This window comes from Mauremys mutica, chromosome 6 (genome assembly GCF_020497125.1).
Source record: "Mauremys mutica isolate MM-2020 ecotype Southern chromosome 6, ASM2049712v1, whole genome shotgun sequence".
Taxonomy (NCBI): domain Eukaryota; kingdom Metazoa; phylum Chordata; order Testudines; family Geoemydidae; genus Mauremys; species Mauremys mutica.
The window spans coordinates 53,692,832-53,710,489 of record NC_059077.1 but is presented as its reverse complement, the minus strand read 5'-3'; the positions used below and the strand labels follow the sequence as shown (position 1 = coordinate 53,710,489).

The 17,658-nt window shown below is 36.6% G+C and overlaps 1 protein-coding gene across 9 annotated transcripts in view; it reads left to right on the top strand.

Annotated features, from left to right (window-relative positions):
- The window catches only part of MEF2C (myocyte enhancer factor 2C), a 137,961-nt gene extending 122,436 nt beyond the window's left edge, over nucleotides 1-15,525 (top strand). For 8 of the 9 annotated variants that reach the window (XM_045021463.1, XM_045021468.1, XM_045021462.1 and 5 more), the window contains 3 exons: nucleotides 839-968; nucleotides 1,749-1,884; nucleotides 10,853-15,525. In XM_045021463.1, coding sequence (XP_044877398.1) covers nucleotides 839-968; nucleotides 1,749-1,884; nucleotides 10,853-11,174 — 588 coding nt within the window. In that variant the 3' untranslated portion in view covers nucleotides 11,175-15,525. The remainder of the gene's footprint in view (nucleotides 1-838; nucleotides 969-1,748; nucleotides 1,885-10,852) is intronic. The other variant, XM_045021470.1, reaches the window with a different exon arrangement.
- The last annotated feature ends 2,133 nt before the right edge of the window (nucleotides 15,526-17,658 follow it).

Sequence of the window (17,658 nt, the reverse complement as noted above, 5' to 3'; positions counted from 1 at the left end):
AATTGTTTTGTCTGATTTTTATATGGAGTTAGTGGTTGAAATAAAATTAAGCATTCCCAGTATTATCGATTTGGTATATAACATAGGTGACAAGAATGAAATTGTTACCTATATTGTTCAACCTCTGCATATTAAAAAAAAACAGCCTTTGAGAAGGAAGCTTAGCCACTATTAGTATTTTGCTAGCATGCTAAAAGTAGACTACTTTTTTTGCAAGTGGCACACCTTATTAGGGGTTTTTGTAAGTGGTTCTCTGGACATTTTATCCTTTTGCTCCTAGAATTTGAATTCCTTGGTGCAGTTTGTGCATTGAAATATCCAGAATTAAAGACAAATGTATAACTGCTTTGCTAGGGAATATTTTTGAAGTTTGTTTTACTGTGAGAAAGAATGAAGTAGCCAGAGCACCATCTGCTGGAGAGAGTTTATTATGCAGCACTGCCGCAATATTGCTTACTGAATTAAACATAAAATCCATTATTGCTGATTTTAATAAAATTTTTGCATTTGAATGAAAAACAAAACAATAGAAGTTGAGTTTATATATTTCATCAGTTTTTCACGTGGTCTCTTTTCTACCCACAATAAAGCAATCTTACTTGTTACAAGTTTGGTTTCCTAGGAGATACTGATGTAATAGGTTACTATGGTGACAACTAATCTCTTGAACGATTGTAAATGATAGGGTTGACGGAGTTCATAAAAGCCACATGTTAAATGATTAATTTCATGAAATCTGTATTAAGTTGTATCTCATGCACAAAACGTACCCTGAAATCCTATACATTTAACTGATTTAAACCTGTCAATAATTTGTTTATTTTACTTACTTTAAAAGAATCAGAGGATAAATAACTCCCAGTCTGCTCAGTCATTGGCTACCCCAGTGGTTTCCGTAGCAACTCCTACTTTGCCAGGGCAAGGGATGGGAGGATACCCATCAGCCATTTCCACAACATATGGTACTGGTAAGTATCAATGTAAGATGTGAATAGCAGGGGAGAGCAAGATACTGACCTATGCAGTGGCTCAGTAGTAATGAAACTCCTTTATGTATGCTGCACTAAGGAGAGGAATTTGTATTCTGTATTACTTTAGGTGATTGAAAGCCTCATTATCTTACTCTGAGTCTATAAATGACTTGAGACATAAAGGGATTCAAGAAGCAACTGCATTGTTATAATGGGAAACTGCTCTATAAAGCCTTTTCCGAAATGCTTTTGCTAAGCAGTATAACTGAATAGGGGCACGTCTTTGGTTCACACAGCTAAACATTACAGAAAATCACATCACACCAGTACTGCATAGATTAGATGGATATATAGACTGGATGCCATTCTGGAAGATACACTGTAGTCAAATGCAAGCTCTTGGGCTCAGTACAGAGGTAACGGTGAAATTCTATGGCTTGCACTATACAGACTAGATGAGCTAATGCTCCCTTCTGACCTTAAAGACTGTGAAACTATGACTATTTATGCATGGCAATGATGACTGTATGGTTCAAGAACATTTCTGGATCTTTATGTCCATAAATTAGAGGATGTTATTTGTGCATTATTTGTTCCCAAACTGATTAGTTGACTTAAGAAAAGGCTCCGGTTTTGTTTCTGCAATTTAATACCACTGGCATAATTAAGATAAAAAAGCTTATTATATTATGTATGTAAATTTAAATTATGGTGCTACTTATTGTTTAATTATTTTCCACTTAATTTAGCTATTGTCTGTTCCGTTTTCATATCTAGAATACTCACTGAGTAGTGCAGACTTATCATCTCTCTCTGGGTTTAACACAGCCAGTGCTCTTCATCTTGGTTCAGTAACTGGCTGGCAACAGCAGCACCTACATAACATGCCACCATCTGCCCTCAGTCAATTGGGGTAAGCAATATTCCTTAGATTATCCTATCATTTTACATTACTTAATGCTGGTTTGCATGAGAAACAATGGCTTCTATAACCCAATTAATCCCAAATCATAAATGAGATAACATATCAACAAAAGTCTACTATGTGAACAGCTCCACTTTCAAAATCCAAAACTTGAAAATTGGTATTGCATCAGAAGCTTGGCAGGTAGCTAAACTACAGTCTTCTATTTCCTAGCACTTTCTCAGTGTTGTAGGAAAGTGTACTGTTGTTTATCTAATCCTTCATTTGTCTAAATGATATTTAATTTCCAACACAGAAGGACAAAACAATACACTCATAATTGTGCTTCTTTTGCTTTTTGTTTCCCTTAAGCTTTTTGATTCTCTTTAGTTCAGTGCACACTTTTAAAGTAAAATTTGCAAATTTTACATATTTTTAAATCACTGATAAATAAGAATGGCATAATGATTTGACCTGAGATGAATCCATAACCTTGTCTGATAATCACATAATTCCATCTGCTCAGCTGTGACTTGCAAGTTTCATTTATTTGGAACTGCTTTATAGAAGTATAACATAATTGTGACTAAGAATGTGGCAGCAGATAAACCTAATTTTGGTTTGCCTGTGTCTAAGAGAATATGTATTTGTGCCCTCTAGTGGCATTTTCAAGATATTTCTCCAATGGATGTGAAGCCTACAATAAAACAGTCCTGTATGGTTTAAATATTTTATAAAATGTGAAATTCATACGAGAAAAACAACCTGATTCATTTAACAAACAAACAAAACTATTGGCTAATTGAAATAAACTTTAAGGGCCTGATTTTCAGAGATGCTGAACTCCTACAAATCCTAGTGAGCCAGGTCCTAGGTGTATGCTGGCACTGCAAATATTATAGCTGAAGATATGGCCAGACATGGTTGAATTGGAAGTTGTTCATTGAGAAAAGTACAAATTAAAATTGACTGAATATATAAACTAGTAAAGTTTTAGTTCACTGGCATTTGAAAGCATCAAATCAACCTTTTTCAAAAAGACAAATGTTATACATAAGCTTTAATTTTTTTTGCAAGACTGCTGCCATATTCTGAAAGTATTTAGCGCTGTAAATGTGGTTTAAACTTCAAAATTCTCTTTGTAATTTTTTGACCTCTTGTGTGCCATTGGCTTGGGTTTTTAGAGGAATAGCTAAACAAAGGTTTAGGAGAAACATATACTTTTTGAATACCACTTCTGTAAAAAAAAGTTACACAGTTACATATATTAGCTGCATAAACACATACAACCAAAAATGTGCAGATTTAGAAAAAATTGTTGTAATACATCTTCATTATTCCTTCCTTATTGCTTTTCTTTTTGAGGCATGTACTGTTTTGGGGCAAACATGTTAACTGTACATCTAGGGATATAGAATCACAAAGAAATTGAAAACTCACATGTTAGCTATCAGTGTATAACTTACTGTAAAGCTGATTGTTTTCAATGGTTTACCATAATAAGACTATTTGGTTAACCAAACAAAGTATAAATTAAGTCCTAAACTAACAGCATGCCTTTTTAGATATGTCACACACCATCATGTGTTTCTAATTCATATCACAAAAAAGTTGAAAATTAATGGCTGTGCCTAGTGGAATGTGTTTTGGGCTTCTGGTTTTAAAATTATTTTTTCAGTGATTTTCAAGTGAAGTTAGTACTATGAAAACTGCTTCATTGACAGCCCCAGAGGAGTCTTCCACTTATGTAGAAAATAAGCATGATTTCTTTGTTTTATGTTGTATATTGAGATTTATATACAAAAGCACCTTTCCTAAGCTTTGGGTGATTTAACAATTTCTTTAAAATGCACAATTCAAACACAAATTTATAAGAACAAACCCAGCCCACATGAGCAGAAGAATCAGCTAACTAGAACTTCCAAAAATATAAAGAAATGTCCCACTCTCTGTAAGAACCCCAGATACCCAAACCCCTCAGCCATTCTCAGAAATTTGAGCAAACCGACTGAAAATGTGGTTGACCTACCTCCAAATTCCTATACTATACTAGCTGAGGGAGGTGAGTTCCAAGGGATGCAAAGGTAGGGGAAATAGGTTAATATGTTCACAACTAATACATTTATTTGGAGGGACTTAAGAGAACAGTGAATGTGTGTTTTCTGTTAAACAAGCTTTGGGAAAGACCTATGATGGGCCTCTAACAGAGCAGTTAATAGGGGAGGCATGCAGATTCTCCAGGGGGCTCGATCACCAGTGCCTATAGCAGTACAAAGCAGTTCATGTTCCACTCCACATGGCACAGGAGCATAGGTAGTATTACAGCTTGTCCCAGGTGGCCTGGGTCCCCATGAATCTGTGCTCTACAACAGCTGCTGTTTTGGCAGCATTGTCTGAACAGGCTCTAAGACAAGTGCAGAAGAACCACTGCTCTTTATCTTGGTCCAGTCACTGACTAGCAACAATACTAGTGTCCATGTTCCTGAGCAGTCTTGGGGGATAATTTTTAAGGACATCATAGTAGTACAGACCCCATGTCTGTTCAGTTTGGGGCTTTTTTTTCTTTTCTTTTTTTTTACCAGCTCTATAGCTGATCAAAAAAAATTACATTTTACATGAAAAGGTGTTCTTCTTTTTGACACCTCTCCTCTATGAACTACTTATTTTTAATTGATCAACAAAAGCCATGAGTTGTTGGTCACTACTGACCTGAAGTGGGTTTGAGCTCTAACCTACAAGTGAAAGGTTCTGTATCCAGTTGCCAATTTCTTGATCCACATGACTTCCCTACGTGGCATACATTCTTCCATGTCCATAATTATCAATCTAAGACAGCACATTTTCTGCTTTGAATGTTAGCTTCAGGCAAAAGAATGGGTTTCATAAATAAAAATGCAGACTTAAATACTCAACCACAATATTTATTCAAAATAAATTTTTATATAGACAGTTATTTATATAACAGTGGAAGTGTCTCCAATCTTTTCTCAACCCTATGGAACAAAGAATTGGCTCAGATCCATAAGCTTGCTCCAGGATTCTTGACTAACAGACTAAATAGTTAGTAGTTATAACTGTAAATTCTCAAGGTCTTAGTTAATATCCACTGCTAAACCCTAGCTACCCTCACCCACACATATGTACAAATAAATGTATTCTGTGGCAAGGAGGAAAGCAAAACCAGAGACAAAAATCTGTGTTGTCAAGGGCCATTGGTCATAGATTCACCACTAATACCCATGCCTCTTCCCAAACCCACCCTGACTCAAATTCCAACTGGAGGTTAGAACAGATGGAGACCCATACAGAATATACGTCACTGGCATACAAAGTCAATTTGCAGATTCCTTTCATCCTGACATTTCCTAGCCCCTTCACAGAAGAGCCATGCTAACTCTACTTCCTAATGAACCATCCATACCCAAAGAGGGAATCGTATTTGCCCCAGCTGATGTACATCAAATAATCTCTGTGTGCCACTCATATTGATTTAAATGTGACTTGAGGTTTAATATTTCAGGTATATTTCCTTTATTATTCCTATGAAATTAAATGTTTTCTGTGCAATGTATGAAAAAAGATGACCACATTAATGTCAGTGTGAGTGGATTATAAGAACATAAGAACGGCCATACTGGGTCAAACCAATGGTCCACTTAGCCCAGTATCCTGTCCTCTGACATCAGCCAGTGCCAGATGCTTCAGAGGCAATGAACAGAACAGGACAATTATCAAGTGATCCATCCCCTGTCATCTAGTCCCAGCTTCTGGAAGTCAGAGGTTTAGGGACATCCAGAGCATGGGGCTGCATCCTTGACCATCTTGACTAATAACCTTCGATGGATCTGTCCTCAATAAACTTAGTTAATTCTTTTTGAACCTGGTTAGACTTTAGGCCTTCACAGTATTCCCTGTCAATGAGTTCCATGGGTTGACTGCATGTTGTGTGAAGAAGTACTTCTTTATGGTTGTTTTAAACCTGCTGCCTATTAATTTTATTGGGTGACCACTGGATCTTGTGTTATGTGAGGGGGTGAACAACACTTCCTTTTTTTCACTTTCTCCATAGCAGTCACAATTTTATAGACTCTGTTATATGCTCCCTTAGTCTCTTTTCTAATTTGAACAGTCCCAGTCTTTTTAATCTCTCCTCATATGGAAGATATTCCACTCATTTTTGTTACCCTTCTTTATACTTTTGACAATTTTAATGTCTTTTTTAGATGTGTCGACCAGAACTGCATGCAGTATTCAAGGTACTATGAATTTATATAGTGGCATTTTATTTTCTGCCTTATTATCTGTCCCTTTTGTAATGGTTTCTAACACTGTTAGCTTTTTTGACTGCCACTAGACACTGAGCAGATGTTTTCAGAGAACAATGACTCCAAGATCTTTGTCTTGAGTGATAACAGCTAACTAAAACCCTATCATTTTGTGTGTATATTTGGGATTATGTTTTTCAATGTGCATTACTTTGCATTTATCAACACAGAAATTCATCTGCAATTGTTTTGACCAGTCACCCAGTTTTGTGAGATCCATTTGTAATGCTTTGCAGTCAGCTTTGGACTTAACTATCATGAGTAGTTTTGTATTGTCTGCAAACTTTGCCACCTCACTGTTTACTCCTTTTCCCAGATCATTTATGAATATGTTGATGAGCACAGGTTCCAATACAGATCCTTGGGGGACCACTCTATTTATCTCTCTCCACTGTGAAAACTGACCACTTATTCCTACCCTTTACTTTGTATCTTTTAACCAGTTACTAATCCATGAGAGGACCTTCCCTCTTATCCCATGGCTGCTTACAAGCCATTGGTGAAGGACCTTGTCAAAGGTTTTCTGAAAGTCCAAGGACACTATATTGACTGATTTCAGTGTGGTAGCCGTGTTACTCTGTATCAGCAAAAACAATGAGGAGTACTTGTGGCACCTTATAGACTAATAAATTTAACTCACCCATGTCCACATGTTTGTTGACACCCTCAAAGAATTCTAATAGATTGGTGAGGCATGATTTCCATTTACAAAAGCTTTATTGACTCTTCATCAACATGCTGTGTTTATCTGTGTGCCTGATAATTCCGCTCTTTTCTATAGTTTTAACCAATTTTCTGATATTATCTGACAAATAATTAATGTTTAGTAATTGTATAGAAGTCTTTAAAATTAAATCATTTTCTTTTGCCCTTTGGATTTTCTACATTAAACCCCATTTATGTTTCAGGGAGGTTGCTGTGTTGTTCAAAAGGCAAAGATAATATTAGCCTGGGTCTATATAATGCATTTTATATGAAGGTAAAATAAGCATTTGTGTAAAATAGATATTGATATTTGCTCCATTAACATGTAAAGGCAAAACCAGGTATTAGAATCCCATTAATAATTTGGATTTAATAGGGAAAAGCACCTGTGTCCTACCCTTTTATAATGAAGAAATCAGATCAGTCCTTCATATAGCTGCAGTCTCCCACCTTGCATTCTAAGTCTTACTCACACTTGCAATGTATACCCGTGCATTGTGGGCTATCATCACTTATAATGAACCACATCAACTTATGACTCACAAAGTTTTGGCTAATGAAAACTAAAGAGGCAAGTTATCACACTGGTTCCTGAACCTCTGTACCAAGAATAACGCACATTAGATTGCAATAATGCCAGCTGTATTTCTCAAGAGTTGCACTCATCCTACCTGTCTTTCAGAAATAAGGTGACCAGATGGGACAATCCTGATATTTGGAGCTTTTCTTATATAGGCTCCTATTATCCCCATCCTGTCCCAATTTTTCATACTTTCTATCTGGTCACCCTGTTCAGAAACTTGCTGCCTCTGGAGATTGTAATATATAATATAGTACAGTGTATGTAAAGAGATACAGATCAGTGTGTTTCATCAAATCATGTGAGAAAATTTCACTGATATACTTGCCTTACGCTGGATTGAAGAATTATATTCCTGTGTTTTAAAAAAGTGTCCCAATCTCTACAGAGCTATATATCAAGGGTCTATATCAGAGGCAGTCCCAAATCAAATCTCCAGGTCCCAATACCCGATACGTTGAGTAATTTCAGATTCAGAGCCAAGTTTTGTATCCACAGCCACCTCTAGTCTAAAACATTTATTAAACTGCCAGCCTACTATCCCAGGCAAAGCCCGAACCTCTCCTAAGGGGATACAAGATTAAATCCATAGGAAAATGAAAAAAATCAGGAGTATATTTTTATTTCTTGTTGGATTTTTTTCATCAAGGTCTCAGCAAAAGTAGAATATTTCACTGAGTAAGTAGAAACGATCACGTCTGAAATTAACAAACAGTTCTCTCCACACATTTAAAACATACTTCCAAAATGCAACAGAGTATCCTGTTTGCCTTCAGAATGTATTTGGGAGTGCATGAGGAAAGGAATTGTACACCTCACTGCACTTTTTAAAACATTTGCATCAATGAGCCCTGCAATATGCTAGGGGGAGAGTACAGTAGCAAATTTTGACAAACTGTTCTAAATGAATGCAGGGTAGATGAAAGCAATCGTTGTTGGAACACTTTGTTCTGTCTTTGTTGTCTAACAATAGCCATCCATTATTAAACATTGTGACAATTAGTGATAAAAGCGTTTGATATAATTTCAGTAGAGAAGTCAAATCGTTTGAAGTATAAATCTGCCAAAATGAGACAAAATACTGTTTTGCCTTTCACTGGATTTACAGTAGATGTTGCATAAGTAAACCCCCCCCCCCTCAAATATTCCCTCACTCTTAAAACCCTTGAAATTATGTGTTTGAGGACTCTAACTTCAGCCTGTTTTATGGTTCTTAATTGGAACCATGCCTCAGAATATAATAAGAATAAAGATACTTTTGAGATATGTATAATAAAAAAAGGAAATTCAGTTTTGGCCAGTAGGTGGTGCTTTTGTACAAAACATTCTACAAAGGCAAGTGGCATCGTTTCTCCCTTATTTTAGACTAATGAACATTTTTCCTATTTTCTCTCGCTCCCACACATTACAGCTTCCCGCTGCCTCTAAACTGCGCACACAAATATACAAACAAAAAATCAAGTTAGAATAAGCATTTAGCATACTCTCTTTCTTTCTTTCTTTCTTTCTTCTCTTAACAATAACACAGTAAGAACTATAACTTTTGTTGGTATTTATGACACTCTTTGTTTGAGTTGGGTGGGCCCACATGCAAAGCAATATATTCCCCTGACATCCTCAATTACATTTCAACTAAAAGTCTCTGGTAGCTTATTGATCAAAAGACACAAATAATATTTTGAATTTAGAATTCTTAAATCTGTAGCATAGATTAATACATCAAATCCTAACCTGCCTAGGATAATTTTTTAATATTAATACCTTTCAAGGTTCAGCTAATTTGAAGTCTTCATTTTCGAAGTTTAAAAACGTACATAGTCTGCATTATCTAGTATATTGTTACTCATCAGTGTGAATGATGGTGATGCTTTTGTGCATCTGAACTAATCTGATTGAGCTCAACAGAAACTCCTTGCTTCCCCTGTCACCACCTGTGCATGCATGCGTACACATATGCATATGGATCAGTAACTGGTTAAGACAGGAGACAAATGGTAGAAATAAATGGTCAGTTTTCACAGTGGAGAGAGGTAAATAGTGAGGTCCCCCAAGGATCTGTACTGAGTCCAGTGCTGTTCAACATATTCATAAATGATCTAGAAAAAGGGATAAACAGCGTGGCAAAATTTGCAGACGATACAAAACTACTCAAGACAGTTAAGTCCAAAGCTGACTGCAAAGAGTTACAAAGAGATCACACAAAACAGTGACTGGGCAACAAAATAGAAGATGAAATTCAGTGTTGATGAATGCAAAAGAAATTCACATTGGAAAACATAATCCTAACTATACATGCAAAATGATGCCGTTTAAATTAGCTGTTACCACTCAGAAAGAGTCATCATGGATAGTTCTCTGAAAACATCCACTCCATGTGCAGCAGCAGTCATAAAAGCTAACAGAATAGGAACCATTAAGAAAGGGATAGATAATAAGACAGAAAATGTCATAATGCCTCTATATAAATCCATTTTATTTTATTTCCACACCTTCAATACTGCATGCAGTTCTAGTCGACCCATCTCAAAAAAGATATATTATAGTTGGGAAAAGACTGTGCACCTTTGAAAAGAGAAGAGTAAGAGGGATATGATAGACATCTATAAAATCATGACTGGTGTGGACAAAGTGAATAGGAAAGTGTTATTTACCCCTTCATATTACAAGAACCTGGGATCATCTAATGAAATTAATAGGCAGGTTTAAAACAAATGTAAAGAAGTACTTCTTTACATAATGCACAGTGAATCTGTGGAACTTGTTAACAGGGGATGTTGTGAAGGCCAGAAGTATAATTGGGTTAAAAAAAGAATTAGCTAAATTCATGGAGGATAGGTCCATCAATGGTGATTAGCCAAGATGCAACCCCATGCTCTGGGTATCCCTAAACCTCTGACTACCAGACACTGGGACTGGATGACAAGATGGATCACTCGATAATTGCCCTGTTCTGTTCATTCCCTCTGAAGCATCTGGCACTGACCACTGCCATAAGACAGGACACTTGGCTAGATGGACCATTAGTCTGACCCAGTAATGCCATTCTTATGTTCTAATGTTCATCAGTTATAAAGAAAACTCTAGTGGTTTCAACAGTGCAAAGTCTCAGCATCCAAAATGTATCAAGCACTTACAAAAAAAATAGAATTTCTTTATAGGATATACCATAGAGCCATTCAAGAGGGTCATGTCTGTTGTGATGCCTCTTTCACTGGGTCTCAATATTTCTTAGAGAATATTCCTCACATTCCTGGCATGCACTGTTATCCATAAGAGTCTTTAAACTGATGTTTTGGGCAACTGTTTGTACGTTTCTGGGGGCTCCATGCCTCCTCAGCCTGTAACTGGGTTTCCTTTCCTCCTACAGAGCTTGCACTAGCACTCATTTATCTCAGAGTACAAATCTCTCCCTGCCTTCTACTCAAAGCCTCAACATCAAGTCAGAACCTGTTTCTCCTCCTAGAGACCGTACCACCACACCCTCGAGATACCCACAGCACACGCGCCACGAGGCGGGGAGATCTCCTGTTGACAGCTTGAGCAGCTGTAGCAGCTCATATGATGGAAGCGACCGAGAGGATCATCGGAACGAATTCCACTCCCCCATTGGACTCACCAGACCTTCGCCGGACGAAAGGGAAAGCCCCTCTGTCAAGCGCATGCGGCTCTCTGAAGGATGGGCAACATGATAACGTTATTACCTATTAGTTTTTTTCTTGCAGTGTGTGTGTGCTATACCTTAATGGGGGTGGGGGGGTCGATATGCATTATATGTGCCGTGTGTGGAAAAAAAAAAGTCAGGTACTCTGTTTTGTAAAAGTACTTTTAAATTGCCTCAGTGATACAGTATAAAGATAAACAGAAATGCTGAGATAAGCTTAGCACTTGAGTTGTACAACAGAACACTTGTACAAAATAGATTTTAAGGCTAACTTCTTTTCACTGTTGTGCTCCCTTGCAAAATGTATGTTACAATAGATAGTGTCATGTTGCAGGTTCAACGTTATTTACATGTAAATAGACAAAAGGAAACATTTGCCAGAAAGTGGCAGACTTTACTGAGAGAGAAAGCAGCTGTTATGCAACATATAGAAAATGTACAGATGTTTTGACAGACCCAGCAATGGGTGGCCATGAAGAAATGTTAGAAAGAGTCTGGGTCACCTACCATACCTAAAATGCTCACAAACATGCAGGCATATCATTGGAGTATGGCACTCAGTTAAAAGGATCAAAGACATGTAAAAGAGGACCATACTTGTAAAAATGTTGCGTTTGAGGGCTAACATATTTAATTTTTAAAATTCTGGGTCTGCATTACTTATTAAATAAAAAATAGAAAAATATGTACATTACATTTTGCTTATTTTCATATTAAAAAGTAAGACAGAGTTTGCAAAGCATTTGTGGCTTTTTGTAGTTTCCTTAAGCCAAAATGTGTGGTTTTTTCCTTGATAGCTTCGCTAATATTTTAAACAGTCCTGAAGAAAACAAACAGAGGACTTTTTGTATAGAAAGCACTACCCTAAGCCATGAAGAACTCCATGCTTTGCTAACCAAGATAACTGTTTTCTCTTTGCAGAAGTTTTGTTTTTGAAATGTGTATTTCTAATTATATAAAATATTAAGAATCTTTTAAAAAAATCTGTGAAATTAACATGCTTGTGTATAGCTTTCTAATATATATAATTATGGTAATAGCAAAAGTTTTTGTTATCTTAATAGTGGGGGGGTTATATTTGTGCAGTTGCACATTTAAGTAACTATTTTCTTTTGGTTTTCTTTTACTCTGCATACATTTTACAGATTTAAAGTCAGCTGTCAAAAAACTAATCTATAAAAGGTTAGAATTTACCCAAGATGTAACAACCTAAATCATTTTAATACAACATTTACAAATCATTGGGTGAACTGAGATCCATTGTATATACTGATTAGTTCTTTCATGCTGTTTTGTGCATTGTAACAAGTTCAGGGCCCTGATATTACTTATGTCCTGTGTATCTTGTAGTTTTCCACAATTAAATGACAAAGTGGCATAACTTGGCCCTTTCTCATAAATTAAATGAAGCTGATATTCTGTCTGCTAGAATTGGATGTGCATCTCTTAAGGCTGCCTGGTAATTAAGTGGAGGTGAAGAGCTCCACAAGTAGTGGAGAAAGAAGTCAAAAGTGAGGAGTTGGCACATAAACACAAGTTACAGAATTTTAGAAATCTTAGAGAGATTTGGGTGGTCAATAAAAGAAGCATTCAAAAGCAGATTTATCTTGTACAACCAATACTTAGCCAACAGGTCACCATCATTCTCGCAGCCCTTATTGGTCACATCATCACACAGAGGGAATATTGTTGAACAATGTCTCCTGTGTATTTCACCCAAACAGGTTTTGCATGGAGCATCCACCATTTTCTCCTACCATATATTTTTCTTTAATTAAAATTGTGTAGACAGAAAGAATATCCCATTCATTTTCGTTCCTCTTTGTCGCTCATGTACTATTACAGGAAAATGGTAGAATACAGGATTTTTAGTTCAGCATTTATGTTGGGTGGGATTTGTTGGCTTTTTTTTTTTGCGCAATTCCCCATTAGGATTTTAGTGCCATTGTACAACTGATAATGTTTCTTCTTTTCAAGAGTAGTTCTGTCTCCCACTTAGATGCATTGACACAGTAGAGAATCTAGCTGCAATAGCTGTCTAAGTATTAACACGGAGAGGTTATGTTACGGGAAACATACCTTCTATTTCCCATCTATACATGCAGTTGCTGTGCACTGCTCATTGATAAAGTCTACCTCTCTGTGGTAGCAAATGGTGTATAGTGTACATTGTGCATCATGACTTGGGCTCTTCCTTTATATGCAACCTGACTACAAGTGCACATTGGTCATGCAAAGGCTAGTGCATTGCTACGTATTTTGGATGCTCTCTAAGCAGAACATGTTGCTACTGCAGCCATCCTGTCTCGTAGAACAATCTGTGGAATCAGAAAAAAGATACGTGTGCATAACAAAAAGTGAGACTAGCGCCCATAATCAGTTTTTTAAAACACAAAACTCTTTTTCAAAATACATTTCTTCACCTTAAAATGAATCTATTCTCAGTCTGAGATTTTTAAAGTTTAATGTGTCTAAAATATGCAAATATATCACAAATGTACCTTGCCATTTCAAAAAACTGAGGTTTATGAGTATTGTTAGTAGTAACTTGTCAATGGGGGCAGGGGAGTCAGTCTATTGAAATATGAAGAATAGCCATATTAATAGTTTACCTTACAATTTGCCTCAGCAACACAAGAAAAAGGAAATTTGAGATTCTAAGACAGTAGTGGTATAACATACATTACCTTAAGTAACTAGCAGAAAGTAGCATGAAAGGTATTGCCGTGGCAATTTTTAGTAATTCTAACCATGGTTTTATACAAACACAAATCGAATCACATGAATACGGATGCCAGTCGTCCCTTTTGTTCCTGCTACTGAGCTCAATGAAAGTATAGTGGCAAGATAGTGGGGGAATAATACATATTTGTAAACTGATCTAATTAAAAGAAGCACAACTTTGATTGTGAAGTAACTTTCTGTAAACTATAACTGTCTACTTTTACCTGTTCCTTTATCTGTAACTTACCATGTATTGTGTTGCAAAGGTAATTTGGGTTTATCGTGTGAGTCCTTTGTATTTAAGGAGTTTGGGGCAGAGCCCTAAAAGAGTATTAACATTTACTTTACATTAATCCATGCTATATAATGTTTTAGGCAACATTCTTAATTGCAAGTTCAGATACCTTAAGTGGCATTTTGTACATCTCCAAATATTGTTGTAGCTAAACTAATCCTTCTTTAAAAAGGTGTTTTCAGTTAGCCCAGTTGCTGGCAACAATGATATGATATACACAGTTGCACAATCTGTATATTGTATGCATTGTTGCCTTTCACAATGGAGCTGTTATCATTTCACTGTTTTTCAAAAGTTGTGTTTTATAACAAAATGGCTTATATTTTTCCCAAAAGTGGAATTTAATCGTTTTTAATGAATAATATAAAAATATTTGTTCTCAGATTTTTTTCAGGTAAAGCTAAAGTAAGAATAAAACAACTCAATATACTGTTTTCAAGAATGTCAATCCTTTTGTATTGTATGTATTATCCTATATACCCATCTTTTAACTATAGACGTACCAATGCTGTTTTGTTTTCTTTTTCCTCTTCTTCTCTTAGGAAGTAAACGCTTTGTAATTTTTAAAAGCCACTTGAAACCTCAATAAAGGCTGTTGCCTAAACATGGCATACTTCATCTGTTCCTGTTTATGCCATCTGCTGTGATGTCGTCACTTATATGGCATTAATTTCCTGCCACTACAGATCTCTTGAAGGACTGATGGAACATTGGTGTCTGTTAGAATGCTTCAGACTGTAGATGTAATCAAAGGCTTTTGTTAATATATTTTAACCAAAGATGTGGAGCAATCCAAGCTTTGAGCCACACCTTCTGCTCAAAATTCTCCATTTGATTATTTTCGTAATCAGGTGTTGCATTTTCCCTTCCCTGCTCATACCTCAGACTGATCCATACCTCAGTTTGATTCAAAGAGGTCAGTTCAATGACAAATAAAAAATGCATTACCTGTGTCCTTTGTGGAGTAAATAATGTAAAACCTGAGTTACCTTAGGCATTATACTTGGATTGCTTCAGATGGTTTGTTGTATCCTTTTTGTTTCCTGCTTCTTCTTTTTCTGGGGATTTGTTTCCATTAAACAATGGTAATTAAAAAGTAAGCTTGTAAATGGGGGGCATATACAAGCATTTGCAACAAGTATTAAAATAGAGGCTCACAGCGGCATAAGCTGGACTTTGTCGCCACTAGATGACAAGATGTTATAACTAAGTTTAAACTACATCTGTGTATCTCAAGGGACTTAATTCAGCTGTCTGTAGTGAACAAAAATGGGAAAAATACACAAGTTTCTCCTGCTGGAAATAAGGTATAATTTGTATTTTGCAGACAAATCAGTAAAGTTACTGGCTTTCTTAGTGATACCGTGTCTGTGGTGCATTTTTTAGTAACTACATAATGTTTTGTTGTTTAATTATATGCCATTGTAGTACTTTTAAAAGCAACACTGCAACAAACAAGTGCAGCTGTTGTCAGTGGTCTCTATATTTGATTCCTACTTGGGGTAAACTGTTAATTACAAATCTATATGCTTATAGGGGCCTCTTCACCACAGTATCTCAGGGTCTCACGAATGTGAAATTATCATCCCCCTGCCTTTACAGACAGGAATCTGAAGCAGAGAGAGAGATTACAAGCCAGATTCTGATACCTCATTTGGGGTGAAATCCTGTCCTATTGAAGTCAGCGTGATCTGGAGTTCACCCACTGAGTATAATTCCTTACTCTGCATTGGTCCTTTTGATTTCAATGAGACCACTCATGGAGTTGGTGCTAATTAGTGTGTATAAGGTTATCTGAATTTGGCCCCCCAAATGACTTGCCCAAGATCAAATCACTCAGGTCTCTTGAGTGCTAGCCCAGTGTTTTAGCGACAAGACCATCCTCTACATGAAGTGCCCTTTTTTTTTTTTTGCTTAACATATTCCCTGGGTGACATTCTTTTAACAGTTGTGGCAGGCGGAAGGAAGAGTAACCCATTTATTGCTGCGGGCCCCTTTTCACATTACACTTTTATTTTGGAGTCTGTGAATAGAAACCTCAGTTTATTTCAGGAAGATATACTTTAGTGTTAGAGATAGACAAATTATTAATAGTTTAAGGTGCTTAGTGAATGTGACAATTTCAAAAATAACATTAGAAGACCTAGATTTTATGATGAAAGAAAACAGCCATGCCGTTAGTTACTGTTACATGTAGTCAGCTGCCCCCGCACTCCTACACACAGTGTGTAGGACTTGCTCAGTGACTGCCTCAAAAAGCAGCACTGGTGAGCCAGCCAGGATAGGAGCAGCAGTGAGCCCTGGGGTGTACCGTGTGAAAAATTCTGGGGCTGCCCATGCATTAAGTGACACAATTGCTTTTTTAACAGAAATGTTTCTAGAGTTTGGCCCCAACATAAACATTTAGATGCTAAAGTTAAAGGGCATTATTTGTGTTGTCTCATGTGCATGTGTGTTGCTCATACTCAACTAAAGCACTACTTTACCTGCAGTGCTAATAAGACTTCTGCACAGTTCCTCTGGGCATGTAACAGTATGTGTAATATTTTTGTAATCGTTGCACAGAGAGGTCAGATTTATGACCTCTTACTCCTGTAGTCAGATTCCTATACATTTGATTGATATTGAAATATTATCAATGGATAGAGAAGAAAGAAGGCTGTTATTTAAAAAAACAGATTTCTTTTTTTTTTCACCCCAAGAGTACAAAAACTGTGATTCACTTGCTTTAAATTTCAGGGATTAAAAAAATAAGATTATAAAATCTGCATCTTGAGAAGGAATTAGAAAAATCACTTTACTCCTTTCACTAAGCCCCTCATCTTACATTCATAGTGGAACCGTGCCTTTGCATTACAACTCTGAAGTAAAGGGTACGGAATAACTCAACCACTCACCTTTAACATCCAAGCACTCGTTCACTCAGGTTTTTTCAGTAGCACCCATCATCATAGCATCTAAGTGAAGTTCTAACTAGCACTATTTGCCTCACAGTACATACCTAGAAAAGTTAAATCATATCAAGTTCATATAAACTGCAGAAAATAATCTCTGTACCGTTCCTGGCAATATTTTCTATTTACATATTGTTTTTCATCCTTAAGAATCTTAAAGAATACTACAAAAAAAATTAGCCCAGTCCTAAAGTTCTAGTCCCATTGGCTCTCCAAGAAGCACAGTGGATACCACTAAAATTTACCTCTGGGGATGAACATGGCAGCTGTTTAACAGTGCATAGAACTGTACACTGGAGTTAGGCCAGGACACCAGGACTAATTAATTTTATGGAATTAGGATTATGGAATCTCTAATGACCACAAGATATTTAAGTTCCCAGGAGCTTGGTTTTACATCCTTCACAAAACTCTCCCTACTCAACACTCACCAGACCACAGTGTTTGAGTCCAATCATGATAGACCGTGTCCTTTTAGGGTATGTCTACACTTCAGTTAGACACCCTCAGCTGGTCTGTGCCAGTTGACGTGGTCTCAT